Source organism: Pongo abelii, chromosome 1 (genome assembly GCF_028885655.2).
Source record: "Pongo abelii isolate AG06213 chromosome 1, NHGRI_mPonAbe1-v2.0_pri, whole genome shotgun sequence".
Lineage (NCBI taxonomy): Eukaryota > Metazoa > Chordata > Mammalia > Primates > Hominidae > Pongo > Pongo abelii.
In genome coordinates, this window is record NC_071985.2 from 204595703 (window position 1) to 204610329 (window position 14627).

At 38.8% G+C, this 14627-nt stretch overlaps 1 protein-coding gene across 50 annotated transcripts in view; it reads right to left on the reverse strand.

Annotated features, from left to right (window-relative positions):
• Positions 1 to 14627, reverse strand: part of EPB41 (erythrocyte membrane protein band 4.1) — a 232664-nt gene that overhangs the window by 73333 nt on the left and 144704 nt on the right. For all 50 annotated transcript variants that reach the window (XM_054538703.1, XM_063713835.1, XM_063713827.1 and 47 more), the window contains exons 9-11: positions 13790 to 13942; positions 11126 to 11223; positions 7630 to 7802 (exon numbers count right to left, since the gene is read on the reverse strand). In XM_054538703.1, the coding sequence (XP_054394678.1) occupies positions 7630 to 7802; positions 11126 to 11223; positions 13790 to 13942 (424 nt within the window). The remainder of the gene's footprint in view (positions 1 to 7629; positions 7803 to 11125; positions 11224 to 13789; positions 13943 to 14627) is intronic.

Consider the following 14627-nt stretch of genomic DNA (forward strand, 5'->3'; position numbering starts at 1 on the left):
CAACAGTCTTTAACAAACTTTTCCAGAGAACAGAAAAAGAAGGAATTCTTCTCAATTTATTTTATGAGACCAGCATAAACTCGAAACTAAAACCTGACCACAACATTACAAAAAAGGAAAATTATAGGCCTATCTCTCTTATGAAAATAGTTGTAGAAATCCTAAAACAATAAAAAAGAAAAGCGTATTATGACCAATTTGAACTTACTCCAAAAATTCTTAGGTCGTTTAAAAATTGAAAGTAAAAATAATATACCACATTAACATAAAAAGGAGAAAAATCATTTTATTATATCAACTGATGAAATAAAAAGCATTTGAGAAAAGTAACACTAATTCACAATTAAAATGTGTAGGAAATTAGAATGAAAACTTCCTTATATGATAAAGAAAATACCATATAAGGAAGCTTGATGAAATACTGAAGCTTTTGCCCTAAAATTGGGAAAGATGACAGTTATTAACGCTTGTATTCAGCATTACATTAGATGTTCTAGCCAGCAACAAAGCAATTAAAGAAATTAAAAATGCGAGAGGGAAAGGAGGAAATATAACAATCATTATTTTCAGTTGATGTCGAGTACACAATAATGTATACCCTAAATAATCCACAGATAAACCATTAAAATTAATAATAAATTTTTTAGGGCTGGGCGTGGTGGCTCACGCTTGTAATCCCAGCACTTTGGGAGGCCAAGGTGGGTGGATCACGAGGTCAGGAGTTCGAGATCTGCCTGACCAACAGGGTGAAACCTCGTCTCTACTAAAAATACAAAAAATTAGCCAGGCGTGGTGGTGGCGTGCACCTGTAATCCCAGCTACTGAGGAGGTAGCTGGACGCAGGAGAATCACGTGAACCCAGGAGGCAGAGGTTGCAGTGAGCCAAGATAGTGCCACTGCACTCCAGTCTGAGAGACAGAGTGAGACTCCGTCTCAAAAATAAATAAATAAATAAATAAATTTTTTAGTAAGATTACTGAGTATAAGGTCAAACTAGAAAAATTAATTGTATTTCTATGTACCAAAACAATTGAACAAAAAATAAAAAATTTAAAATGCCATTTATTTTATTTTGTTTTATTTTATTTTAGAGACAGGGTCTCACTCTGTCACCCAGGCTGCAGTGCAGTGGCACAAACACAGCTCACTGCAGCCTTAACCTCCTAGGCTGAAGTGATTCTCCTGGCTCAGCCTTCCATGTAGTTGGGACCACAGGTGTGCACCACCATGCTCAGCTAATTTTTCTTTTTTTTTTAGACATAGCATCTTGCCATGTTGCCCAAGCTGGTCTTGAACTCTCAGACTCAAGCAATCCTCCCACCTTGGCCTCCCAAAGTTCTAGGATCATAGGCATGAGGCACTGCAACCAGCCAAAAACCAAAAGATACCATTTAAGATAGCAAAAGATGGCTGGGTGTGGTGGCTCACTCTTGTAATCCTAGCACTTTGGGGAGCCAAGGTGGGAGGATTGCCTGAGCCTGGGAGTTTGAGACCAGCCTGGGCAACATGGCAAGACCCTGTCTCTAAAAAAAAAAAAAAAAAAGAAAAAATAGCTGGGCATGGTGGCATGCACCTGTAGTCCTAGCTACTTGGGAGGCTGAGGTGGGAGGATCACCTGGGCCTGGGAGACCGAGGCTGCAGTGACTCGTGATCGCTCCATCACACTCCAGCCTGGATGACAGAGTGAGAACCTGTCTAATAATATTAATGTAAAATAGCAAACGACATCAAATCTGTAAGAATAAATCTAATGAAAGATGCACAAGTTACCTACACCAAAAATCACTAAACATTACTGAGAGAATTAAAGGAAACCCAAACAAAAGGAGGGTTATAGCATGTTTGTGAATCAGAAGACTCAATATTATACCAATTATCTCCAAACTGATCCATATAATCAACTAAATCCCAATAAAACTATTAAGACTTTTTTAGTGGAAATAGAAAATCTGATTCTACAATATATAAGATAATGCTAAGGGCTAAAAATAGCCAAGATAATCTTAGAGAATATTGTTAGAGAACTTAAACACTTATAAAAGCTAGAATAATTAAGATAGTGTGGTATTGACACAAGGATAGACAAAGATCAATACAAGAGATTAGAGAGACCAGAAATGAACTCCCAAATTTATGGTCACCTGATTTATAACAAAGGTGACATTGGAATGCATTAGGGAAATAATGATATTTTATTTTATTTTATTGTTATTTTTGAGACGGAGTCTCACTCTGTCATCCAGGCTGGAGTGCAGGCGTGATCTCAGCTCACTGCAACTTCTGCCTCCTGGGGTCAAGCGATTCTCCTGCCTCAGCGTCCTGAGTAGCTGGGAGTTCAGGCACATGCCACCATGCCCAGCTAATTGGCTAATATTTTTGTATTTTTAGTAGAGACAGGGTTTCAACATGTCAGCCTGGCTGGTCTCGAACTCCTGATCTCAAATGATCCACCTGCCTCAGCCTCCCAAAGTGCTGGGATTACAGGTGTGAGCCACCACACCCAGCCAATATTTATTTATTAAATACACTGTAGCAAGAACTGTGGTAATTACCATGACAAGTTAAGACCATACACCTTAAAAAAAAATTGAGAATATAAATGTAATACGGCAGTCAAGATGTGATTTCTGTAAAGCTTTCTAACTTGTTCAAGGTACCAAAGCTCATTAACACTTGACTCTTTGGTTATCTTTGCTATCAGGAAAAGACAATACATCAGGCATAGTATCTATATAACCATGAAACTCCATTTAGCAGGGAAAGCCATGGAACATGCTATCAGACAGACCTGGATTTTTGTCATAGTATGCAACTTAACTGTGTGTGAGATGCTGAACAAGTCACTTAAACTTTCCAACCTCAGTTTTCTCACCTGAAAAATGGGGATAAAAAGATAATTCCCCACACATAAGGTAAACTAGAAGTAAGGTGATTTACTGGACAAGGAAGGAGATGCCTGATATTATTATCTGAATATGGCAAAGACATGAAGATTAAATGATTATGCCTCAAACTTAACTTATCCACAATAGAAGTTTTTATTTTCCATATCCCCAACTCTGCTACTCTCCCAGATTTTCTCATTCTACTAAATGATTAAGCCAAGCAATAAAATTTGAGTTTCTTTTCCTTATCATCTCCAATACTTAATTTGTCAGCAATTCAGTCAGCCCTATCTCCAAATGTATCCCTGACTACTTTTCCCTGTCTTTGTTGCCAACACTCAAGTCCAAGCTGTCCCAGACTCTGCAACAGCCTTCGCCCTGCTTTTCACTGACACTTCAATGGACTATTCAGCTGTCAGCAATCTTTTAAAAATGGGATTCAGATTACATCACTCCCTCTAACAGCTTCCCAGTGCAAATGAAATACAATCTAAACTCTTTACTGTGGCCCACAAGGCCCTGTACAATCTGGCTCCCACCTACTTCTCTGACCTCACTTATTTTGTACTCCTCACCCCTTCATTTTGAGGAATCTAGACCTACGCTGTCTGATATGAGAGCTACACGCCACATGTGGCTATTTAAATTGGAATTAAAATTCCGTTCCTCAGTTACATAGCCACATTTCAAGTTCTTAGTGGACAGAAACATATAGCTATTGGCTGCTGAACTGGGTATCACAAAATGAAAGATTTTCATCAGCACGGAAAGGTCCATGGGACAGCACTGCTCTAGACACATGGCAAGCTCATTCCTACCTTCAGGACTTTGTACTTGCTACTCCCTCTTCTGCAAGGCTCTTTCCCCAGATTTTGAGATGGCCAGCTCCTTCCATAATTCAGGTCTCAGCTCAAATGAAGCTCCTCAAAGAAGCCTTCTAAATTAGATTGGACCATCCAATCTGAAATACTCCTCAATTTCCCCCATCCCCAGATAGTCTATATCCCTTATCCTGTTTTATTTTCTCCACAGCATTCATCACCATCTGAAATTATTTTGTTTTATTCTTCTCTGTTTCCAGTGACAGAATGTAACCTCCATGAAGGCAGAGACTATGTTTGTGTGCTCACAGCTGTATCTCTAGTGACTGGAATACCACCTGGCCCGTAGGAAAAATTGTTGAACAAAGTAATAAATATGTACCTGAAAGAACATGAGTTTTGGAGTTAAACCAACATGAATTTCACTCTTAGCACTTCCATTTACCAGATGTCATGTCTTAAGAAAAGTTATGTAATCTCCAAGCCTAGTTCATAGTGTTTTCATGAAAATTAAGACAAAGCAGGCAACATGCCTTGTATTGTTACTATTAAAACAGCCCCTCAGGAGAGTAGAAAAACACCAAAAAAAAGAGGTGGGGGGTGTCATGTCTGTAATCTCAGCACTATGGGAGGCTGAGGCAGGCAGATTACTTGAGGCCAGGAGTTCAAGACTAGCCTAGCCAACATGGTGAAACCCCATCTCTACTAAAAATACAAAAATTAGCCAGGTGTGGTGGTGGCACATGCCTGTAATCCCAGCTACTTGGGAGGGCTGAGGTGCGAGAATCACTTGAATCTTGGAGGCGGAGGTTGCAGTGAGCTGAGACCGTGCCACTGCACTCCAGTTTGGGCGACAGAGTGAGGCTCTGTCTCAAAAAAAACAAAAAAAAACAAAAAAGCATGACTCACAGTATGGAAGCACAAAAGTCCTACTGCTTAGGTGATCTTTTTTCCAAATGTGGCTGACCCCTTCCTGATTCCTCTAAATTAAGGATATATGCTCTCATAATGCCTTGTTTCTTCCACTATGATGAATATTATAATATCCTCCATTACGTTAAGAATTGAATGAGGGCAGGGACTCTCACTATAATATCTCTTGCACCTAGCTCATTACCTAGCACAAGAGATGACTAAACTATGAAACCAAGAGGAACATTGTAAAAATGATCTTTTCACATTCTATTATAAAATTTCCTCACATCATGGAAAGAAATACTTGCTCAATTAGTAGGGAACTTCCAAATGGTGACTATGGCTGCTGTACAATGGTCTACATATCTCATGAGAGGGTCTGTATACATCAACAAACCAGAATATAGTAGCATGGTTCCAGATGATACAAATGTTACAACCAGAAAAACAGTATCTTAATGATAGCTAACATTTTGTGGGGGGGAACTTATTAAGTGCCAGCCATCGTGCTAAGTACCATACATATGCCACCTCATTTATTCCTCATGAAAACTCTTTGAGGTAGTATGATACTATCATCATCTCTATTTTACAAATGATAAAACTGAGGCACAGAGAAATGAAGTAATTTGCCTAGGAACATAGCTCATAAATGCTAGGGTTGATATTGGAATCAGGTCTGTCTGATTCCAGAACCCAAATCCTTAACCTATTCTATTAATAGATGGTTCTATTAAGATTAGACAATTAGTAAGATCCCTTTCATTTTACCACTGAGCTGCTTCTTTTTTTTTTTTTGAGATGGAGTCCCACTCTGCACACTATATATGCACATAACAACATGTATCTTACTTTTACAGTAGATAGCATAGGCTTGTTTGTACAATGGTAACAAATAATTAAAGGTAATCAATAATACCCTATTTGGGTTATTGCCTTCTGAACTTACATCTTTTATTTTATTTTGAGACAGAGTCTCACTCTGTTGCCCAGGCTGGAGTACAGAGGTGCCATCTCAGCTCACTGCAACCTCTGCCTCCTAGGTTTAAGCAATTCTCGTGCCTCAGCCTCCTGAGTAGCTGGGATTACAGGCGTGTGCCACCAAGCCCAGCTAATTTTTGTACCTTTAGTAGAGGCAGGGTTGTGCCCTGTTGGCTAGGCTGGTCTTGAACTCCTGACCTCAAGTGATCCTCCTGCCTCGGGCTCCCAAAGTGCTGGGATTACAGGCATGAGCCACCATGCCCGGCCTTTCTGAACATTTATTTATTTATTTATTTATTTATTTATTTATTTATGAGACAGTCTCACTCTGTCTCCCAGGCTGGAGTCCAGTGGCGCAATCTTGGCTCACTGCAACCTCCACCTCCCGGGTTTAAGCAATTCTCATGCCTCAGCCTCCTGTGTAGCTGGGATTACAGGCGTGCGCCACCATGCCCAGCTGATTTTTGCATTTTTACTAGAGACAGGGTTTCACCATGTCAGCCAGGCTGATCTCAAACTCCTGGCCTCATGTGATCCATCAACCTTGGCCTCCCAAAGTGCTGCGATTACAGGTGTGAGCCACCGCAACCAGCCTGAATTTTTATTTATTAGCCACTCTTTTTTTAGTGACATAAGGAACTGAATGTAGCTTATTACCTCATTTCAGTAATGGTCTCAAATGCTAACTTAGAAGATCCTCCCACAATGTATCAATTCAGACAGATCTTCTGTCAGTATATATAATCACGAAATTTGTGTATTTCCTCCCTATTTTATTTAAACAACATTTGGAGACCCCAACAATGGGATATTGGAGTTTCCTATCCATAATTGCCACGTGGCAAACTTCTTTTTAAATTATTCTTGTATGGCTGGGCATGGTGGATCACACCTATAATCTCAGCACTTTGGGAGGCCGAGGTGGGTAGATAACCTGAGGTCAGGAGTTTGAGACCAGCCTGGCAAACATAGTGAAACCCTGTCTCTACTAAAAATACAAAAATTAGCCAGGAATGGTGGCATGCGCCTGTAATCACAGCTACTCAGGAGGCTGAGGCAGGAGAATCACTTGAACCTCAGCAGGCAGAGGTTGCAGTGGGCTGAGGTTGCGTCACTGCACTCCAGCCTGGGCCACAGAGTGGGACTCCATCTCAAAAAATAAAAAAATTAAAAAAAAAAAGATTGTTGTAGTAAGGCAGACCCTTTTCCTCTTTTCTACTATAGAAAATAGCTATTATTTATTTATTTATTTTTTAGAGACAGAGTCTCACTTTGTGGCCTAGGCTGGAGTACAGAGGTGCACACTGCAGCCTCCACCTCCTGGGCTCAAGCTATCCTCCTGCCTCAGCCTCCTGTGTTACCAGGACTGCAGAAAAATATAATAGCTATTTTTAAATGCTAAGAGGGCTTCAGTTCAGCATACTACATTAGATTTTTACTCTGTGGTAGAGATTCTGATAGATTTAGATTTATAATTCTAATTCTGGTACTGTTTGATCCACCACTACCTAGCAGTGGAACCATGATCTAGTCACTACTCTCTGAATCTCAATTTTCCTTTTCTTAAGATGGTTCTATTAAGATTAGACAATTAGTAAGATCCCTTTCATTTTACCACTGAGCTGCTTCTTTTTTTTTTTGAGACAGAGTCCCATTCTGTCAGCCAGGCTGGAGTGCAACGGCATGATCTCGGCTCACTGCAACCTCTATCTCCTGGGTTCAAGCAATTCTCCTGTCTCAGCCTCCCAAGTAGCTGGGATTACAGGCATACGCCGCCACGCCTGGCTAATTTTTTGTATTTTTAGTAGAGACGGGGTTTCACTGTGTTGCCCAGGCTGGTCTCAAACTCCTGAGCTCAGGCAATCCACCTGCCCCGGCCTCCCAAAGTGCTAGGATTACAAGTGTAAGCCGCCGCACCAGGCCCAACCCTGAGCTTCTTTAATTTGGTTCTCTTATAGATAATTGTACTTCCTTTATCTTTCCAAATGAATTATGATCACAAGAAATCATTAATATTCAATACAAACCTCCATCGAGGCTCCGGGACGCCCGTTTACTTGCTGTACGCTCAAAGCGTGGGGCAGGCCTATCAATTAGAGCACTAGCTTGCCTGGTCTGAGCTTGAGTCCGGCCACTGTATCGAAATTTGGATCCTAGCGCAAGAAATTTGCTTTTGGGAATGGTGTCTGTAGATGTCAATCTGGGGGGAAAATCGTAATAGTCATATTATTATATATTCATCTTATTATTCTAAAACTGTAAAATTAAAAAAAAATCAAGAACAAAAAAGTTTCACAATTCCCAGGGTTTCCATATAGTTACTAAGAAATTTTCAATCAAGTAATCATTATTTTAGTTCTTTGTCATTTTTCAAAGCAACGAGTTGGGACCTATATTAATTTTATTTATAGCTCTATAGAAAGGGCCTTACAGTTTTCAAAATGTTTTTACAGCACTGCAGTATTTTTACTACAACCTTGTAATGTTTTCCCCATTTTATAGATATAGGAAACTGAGCCTCAAAAAAGAAGTTACTTAAGGTCACACAGCTGTTAGGACATTGGGCGGTAACAAAGTCGAAGCCCAGAGCTCTTTTTCCACTCTACTAGAATGACAGTTTTGTCAAATGCACTCCAAACTCAATTAATGCCTGGTAATCTATTTAACAGGTTATTTGGTATATTTTTAAACTCAGTTGGGAACCCCATCTTTTTCCTATACGGTACTCTATGTACTCTTTGTACCATACTGAATTAAAACAATCTATTTCTATGCTGGTCTCCCTTATAAGACAGAATTCTCTAGGAGTAAAGAACAAAGACCATGCCTTATTCATCTTTGTGTTTTTGCTTCTGGCATAGTGCCTGGCACAAATATGATACCCAATAAATGTTTGTTGAATAAGTACATAAATTACTACATCAAATACTACCAAAGAGAGAGTATTTTTCCCTTTGAGGTAATTAATTTCAATTCAGCAAACATATACTTTCTTTTATGTAAGGGAGTATTACATTTTAAGGTATCCTCTTATTTTGATGCAATGGATTTAAATATGCCATCCTACAAGTAAGTATACTGGCTGCAGCTGAAATCTATACCACAGTTATTAGACATTCAAAAATCACTTTTTTACTCCTCCTTGCTCTTTTTAAAAAATTCTACTTTTGTGGTTTGATTTTAAAGAAGGAGGGGATGATGAAAGCATAAATAAATGTGTTAATGCCAATAATTAAGATTCTTTAATTGGGTGTAAAGTGTACCCTCATGTTTTATTTTGAAATAATTGAAATATTTCCTTGAATTTTCTTCTCGTTGACTGTGCTATAGTGCTATTATATGAAAATATAAATAGAAGGAAAAGATATCAGGATTATCTCTCTCTCTCTTTCTCTTAAAGAATCAAGTTTATTTATGAATGAAATGACGTGAGGCCTGGGATTTGCTTCAAAATAATCTCAGAAGTAGGGGGAAGGAGTGGATAGGGATATAGATGAAACAAGACTGGCTTTGGGGTGATAATTATTGAAGCTGGGTGATAAGTACAAGGGGATTTTATTGTACCGTTGCTACATATGAAATTTTCCATAATAAAGAAACGTTCTTAAAAAGGCAAACTGGGCCGGGTGCAGTGGCTCACGCCTGTAATCCCAGCACTTTGAGAGGCCAAGGCGAGTGGATCACTTGTCAGAAGTTCGAGACCAGCCTGGTCAGCATGGCGAAACCCGGTCTCTACTAAAAATTTAAAAATTAGCTGGGTGTGGTGGTGTGCACCTATAGTCCCAGCTACTTGGGAGGTTGAGGCATTGCGCCACTGCACTACAGCCTGGGCAACAGAGTGAGACTCTGTCTCAAAAAAAAAAAAAAGGCAAACTGATAAATAGCCAACTCTCCTTTCAATACAAGTAATTACTTGTCTAAGGTCTGTCTTCTCTACTAGATTGGGTGTTCCACCAGGAGAGAGATTAGAACTATCTTGTGATACCCCAATGCCTAACATGGTGCATACAAGAAGGGTAAGCACACAGAAAATGCTTGGTAAATGAATTCAAGGGGTTAATAATATGGCCTCTTGGCACGGTGGCTCACGCCTGTAATCCCAGCACTCTGGGAGGCAGAGGCGAGCGGATCACTTGAGGTCAGGAGTTCGAGACCAGCCTGGTCAACGTAGTGAAACTCCATCTCTACTAAAAATACAAAAAATAGCCAGGCGTGATGTTGGGCATCTGTAATCCCAGCTACTTGGGAGGCTGAGGCAGGAGAATCACTGGAACCCAGGAGAAGTGAGCCAGGATCACAGACTGCACTCCAGCCTGGCAACAGAGCAAGACTCCATCACAAACAAACAAACAGCAGAGGAAATACTTTCTTCTGTCTTCTGATTATTGGGTACTATTGGGCTTCAAATATGGTTCTGTGTGCTCCCTTTCTGGGTTTCATTAGAGCTAAGCTAACAATCAGCTTCAAGGTTGGCCAGGCACGGTGGCTCACACCTGTAATCCCAGCACTTTGGGAGGCCAAGGTGGGCAGATTATGAGGTCAGGAGATCGAGATCATCCTGGCTAACACAGTGAAACCTCGTCTCTACTAAAAATACAAAAACAAAAACTAGCTAGGTGTGGTGGTGTGCACCTGTAATCCCAGCTGCTCAGGAGGCTGCGACAGGAGAATTGCTTGAACCCAGGAGTAGGAGGTTGCAGTGAGCCAAGATCCGCCACTGCATTCCAGCCTGGGCGACAAAGCGAGACTCTGTCTTGAAAAAAAAAAAAAAAAAATCAGCTTCACATCTTTAACCTTACAGTATAAAAGCTCCACAAAAAGTAGTTAAGCATTGCTTAGAGAAATTCCATGTGGAAAAAAAAATAAACAAAAACAAAAATATAAAAATTCCGTCCGGGCACGGTGGTTCACGCCTGTAATCCCAGCACATTGGGAGGCCAAGGCAAGTGGATCACCTGAGGTCAGGAGTTTGAGACCACCCTGACCAACACAGTGAAAGCCTGTCTCTATTAAAAATACAAAAAATTAGCTGGGCATGTTGGTGGGTGCCTGTAATCCCAGCTACTTAGGAGGCTGAGGCAGGAGAATCACTTGAACCTGGGAGGCGGAGGTTGCAGTGAGCCGAGATCACGCCACTGCACTCCAGCCTGGGCAACAAGAGCGAAACTCCGTCTCAAAAAAAAAAAAAAAAATTCCATGTGGAGGTAAGTGAGGGTAACTCCCCTTAATCAGACTGACTTTAGCTACAATTAGTGCAATCCCAGAGTCCCTAGTAAATACAGGTTCCCATTCCTTACTCCTCTCTTCCTTCTACCATACACAGACAGGTGCTTTGGAAATGTTGAGGCTTACTTTTCAACCCAAAGGGAGAGAAATGGATTCATTTTGTCTTGCTTAAGATGATCTCACCTGAGCTAAATAAAAGAGTGCCAGTCATACAATGAAAGGAATTTTAATAGCAGGTTTAAAATAGAAACGTTATAAATAATTTATCCTTGAAAAATACTTAAGTGAGAATAATACCTGAAAAACGTGTGATGTTCTACACAGACTTTCCATAATTTCTTAGCTGCTCGGTAACTGGGAAGTTTGAATCCGATGGTACTTTCATACTGCTCTTGCTACAAAAACACAAATAAACATGGGACATGAAGTATTACATGTGATACAGTACCAGATTACAGTGATACAGTACCAGAGAAATATGGTGCCACAGAAGAGGCCATTGTTACCAATTTAAGGACATAAAATGTCATTTGGGATTTTTTCCTACTTACTGAAAGAAATTCACTCACTGAGGGTGGCCTTTTCCAAAGCAAGAAAGCCAGAGAATGCATCTCATATAATTTAAGCTCTTTTTTATTTTTTCCAGAAAACACACACACATTCATTATACATTTTTCTGAGACACAATTAAGTCACCTCTTGATTGTCCAGACACTGCTTTTCCTTAGTCACTATCTGCATTTGGGACACTGTTCAGTGAACAGGGAATGGGATATTGACCAAGTCCTCCAATCAATCAATATTATTATGCAATAGAAATTAGTAATAAGAGCTAAAGACTTTAGTTCAAGCCAGATTTTTAAATCAATTTTTTAAATTGACAAATAAAAATTGTACATACTTATCATCTACAACATGTTGTTTTGAAATACATATACATGCCAGGTGCGGTGGCTTATGCCTGTAATCCCAGCACTTTGGGAGGCCGAGGTGGGCAGATCACAAGGTCAGGAGTTCAAGACCAGCCTGACCAACATGGTGAAACCTCGTTTCTACTAAAAATACAAAAAAAATTAGCCGGGCATGGTGGCACGTGCCTGTAATTCCAGCTACTCAGGAGGCTGAGGTAGGAGAATCACTTGAACCTGGAAGGTAGAGGTTGCTGTGAGCTGAGATTGTGCTACTGCACTCTAGCCTGGGTGACAAAGCAAGACTCCCTCTTCCAAAAAAAAAACAACAACAAACAAACCCAAGAAACATGTATATATTGTGAAATGGCTAAATTGAGCTGATTAACATATGTATTACCTGACACACTTATTATTTTTTTGTGGTGAGAAAACTTAAAATCTACTCTCTTAGCAATTTTTCAAGAGAACAATACATTGTTATCAATGATAGTCACCATGTTGTACAATAGATCTCTTGAACTTATTCCTCAGATTCTTGAATCATTAAATATTTCTTTTTTCCTTTGATTGATCATTAATTTATCCAGATTCCTCTTACACTGAAGCAAACCATATTCTGCCAGGGTTACTAGAAACACCGTCCTGCTGACCTCTTGCCTCTTTGTTTCTACTTTAAGCATATTTTATAAGATGGAAAGGAAACTGACATTTATTTTGAGTGCCTACTATTGTCAGTAACACTATGATTAGATAGTATCATCTATATTTTTACACATGAAGAAACTGAGGTCAGAGAAGTTATTTGCTCAGTCTGACAGCTATGAAATGACAGAACCAGATTTTTACCCTCTTCACCATACCATGCCACTGCTAAATCATCTACTGCTGCCATAATACTGTTTCTCAAAATCCTGTTGTTCCTGATTGCCTTCTTAAATAAGAATTCTACATTTTTAGAAGCTAAGGACTTCCCATTATCATATTAACGTGTGTGAGGGATGAGATTCTAATTTGCTGTTATATTTCTAGTTCCTAGAATAGTATCCAACACAGGAAAGCTCTCAATAAATATTTGTTGATTGAATAACTCTTGAATTTGAAATTTTAAGGGAAAACACTGATTGCTCTGTGCTAGGCATAGGTAAAATAATTATGGTACAAAATAAATGCTTCTATGGTAATCCCTATCCAAGATTTTTAAGGCTCCACATCCAGAATTTGCAGGCACAAATAATGAGCCATTATTCACCAGCAGATGGTGATATATACACAAAAAAGCCACCTTAGGTTCGTATCATTTCCTATATAGAACTTACACAGCTGTCATCTCATTTGATCTTCAAATAACTATGATGGAGAAGGTATTATCCTGCTCAAATGATAAGGAAGCTGAGCCTTAGATTTGTCCAGGTCTTTTGCTTAGTATGTGGCAGAAAAGAAGTCAGAACTTTTTAAAAAAACTTTAATTCCTACTTAAACAATTTTATGCTATTCTATAATGGCTCTTCAATACAAAAGTTAAATTTGGCCAGCATTACTATATCCCAAAACCAACTAATAAATGAATTAACTGGTACAAAGTTGAACATCCAACTCTTATTAAAAATCTAGAACTTGGCCCTAGAACTCACTCTCAGTAACCACGAGAAGCTATGCATACAAATAAATTTTAATTATATAAGGTATGGGATTGGTGATGCCAAACATGAGTAATTTATCCCCATAAATAATTTCAAAATCTCATGCTACTCAATTTAAAAATATTTTTCCATTAAGTTTTTGCTTGGAGTAAACAAGGAACAAATGTATCAGTTCAAGTTTAACTTTTTGCAATGGTATATTTACTTACAAAAAGTGAAATGTCCAGAAGACCAGTAGTAAGGAAAAGAAGTAGCATCACAGGACTGATCAACTTAGAAAACGGAATTATCAGCCCTTGAATAGTTAACTATAGAGACTTCTCAGATGACTTAATAAGGAAAATGGAAATGTAGATATTTCAGATACAGACTGTGTCTGGTTTGGGAGGAAGGAAACATAAATTCTGTACCTCTCCAGGCCGAATCTTGATGAAAAAGCTACTACGTTTATAAGAAATCTTCAGCACTTTGGGCCAAGGGAAGCGGTTAATTCTCAGCTTATCTTTGTAAACCAGAAGGCCACTAGAGCAGACACCTAGGATGATATCTACTCCTTCCAAGTCCTGAAAAAGAAAAATGTTAGTATTTCAGTCTGGAGCAAAGCACTCAATACACTGTTGACTATTACTAGATAATCTGAAGATAACAACCAAAAACAGTTACAAAACATACAATGAAAAATAAAGCTCAGCCTAACAGTTATAATTTATGGACCTATTATGTTTAAATCAGCAGTCATGACTTCCTGGAGAGCAGGGCTTAGAGCTATGTATACTACCAAATATACACACACAATTATTAATATAATTCTTGTTTTTTTATGATAAAGTGTTAACGGCTCCAGAAATCATGTTAAATGTAGGAGTTGACTCTATTCCTATATAAACTCAGCATAAGACAATCTTAGGTTCTTAAAATTGATGTTAAGTATATTAAATTAAAAATATGATCCCTAAGTCAAGAAGTTACATTAAGGCACAATGAAATCATATTTATATGCCTCTTTATTTTTTATTTTTTTTTTATTTATTTATTTATTTTTTTTCTTTTATTATTATTATTATTATTACCATTATTATACTTTAGGTTTTATGGTACATGTGCGCAATGTGCAGGTAAGTTACATATGTATACATGTGCCATGCTGGTGCGCTCTTTATTAAAGACAACTTTAAAAAATTAAATATGTAATATTAATCATCTATGTCTGTAATTCAAAGAAAATAAATTTCACCTAAGTTAGTCCCT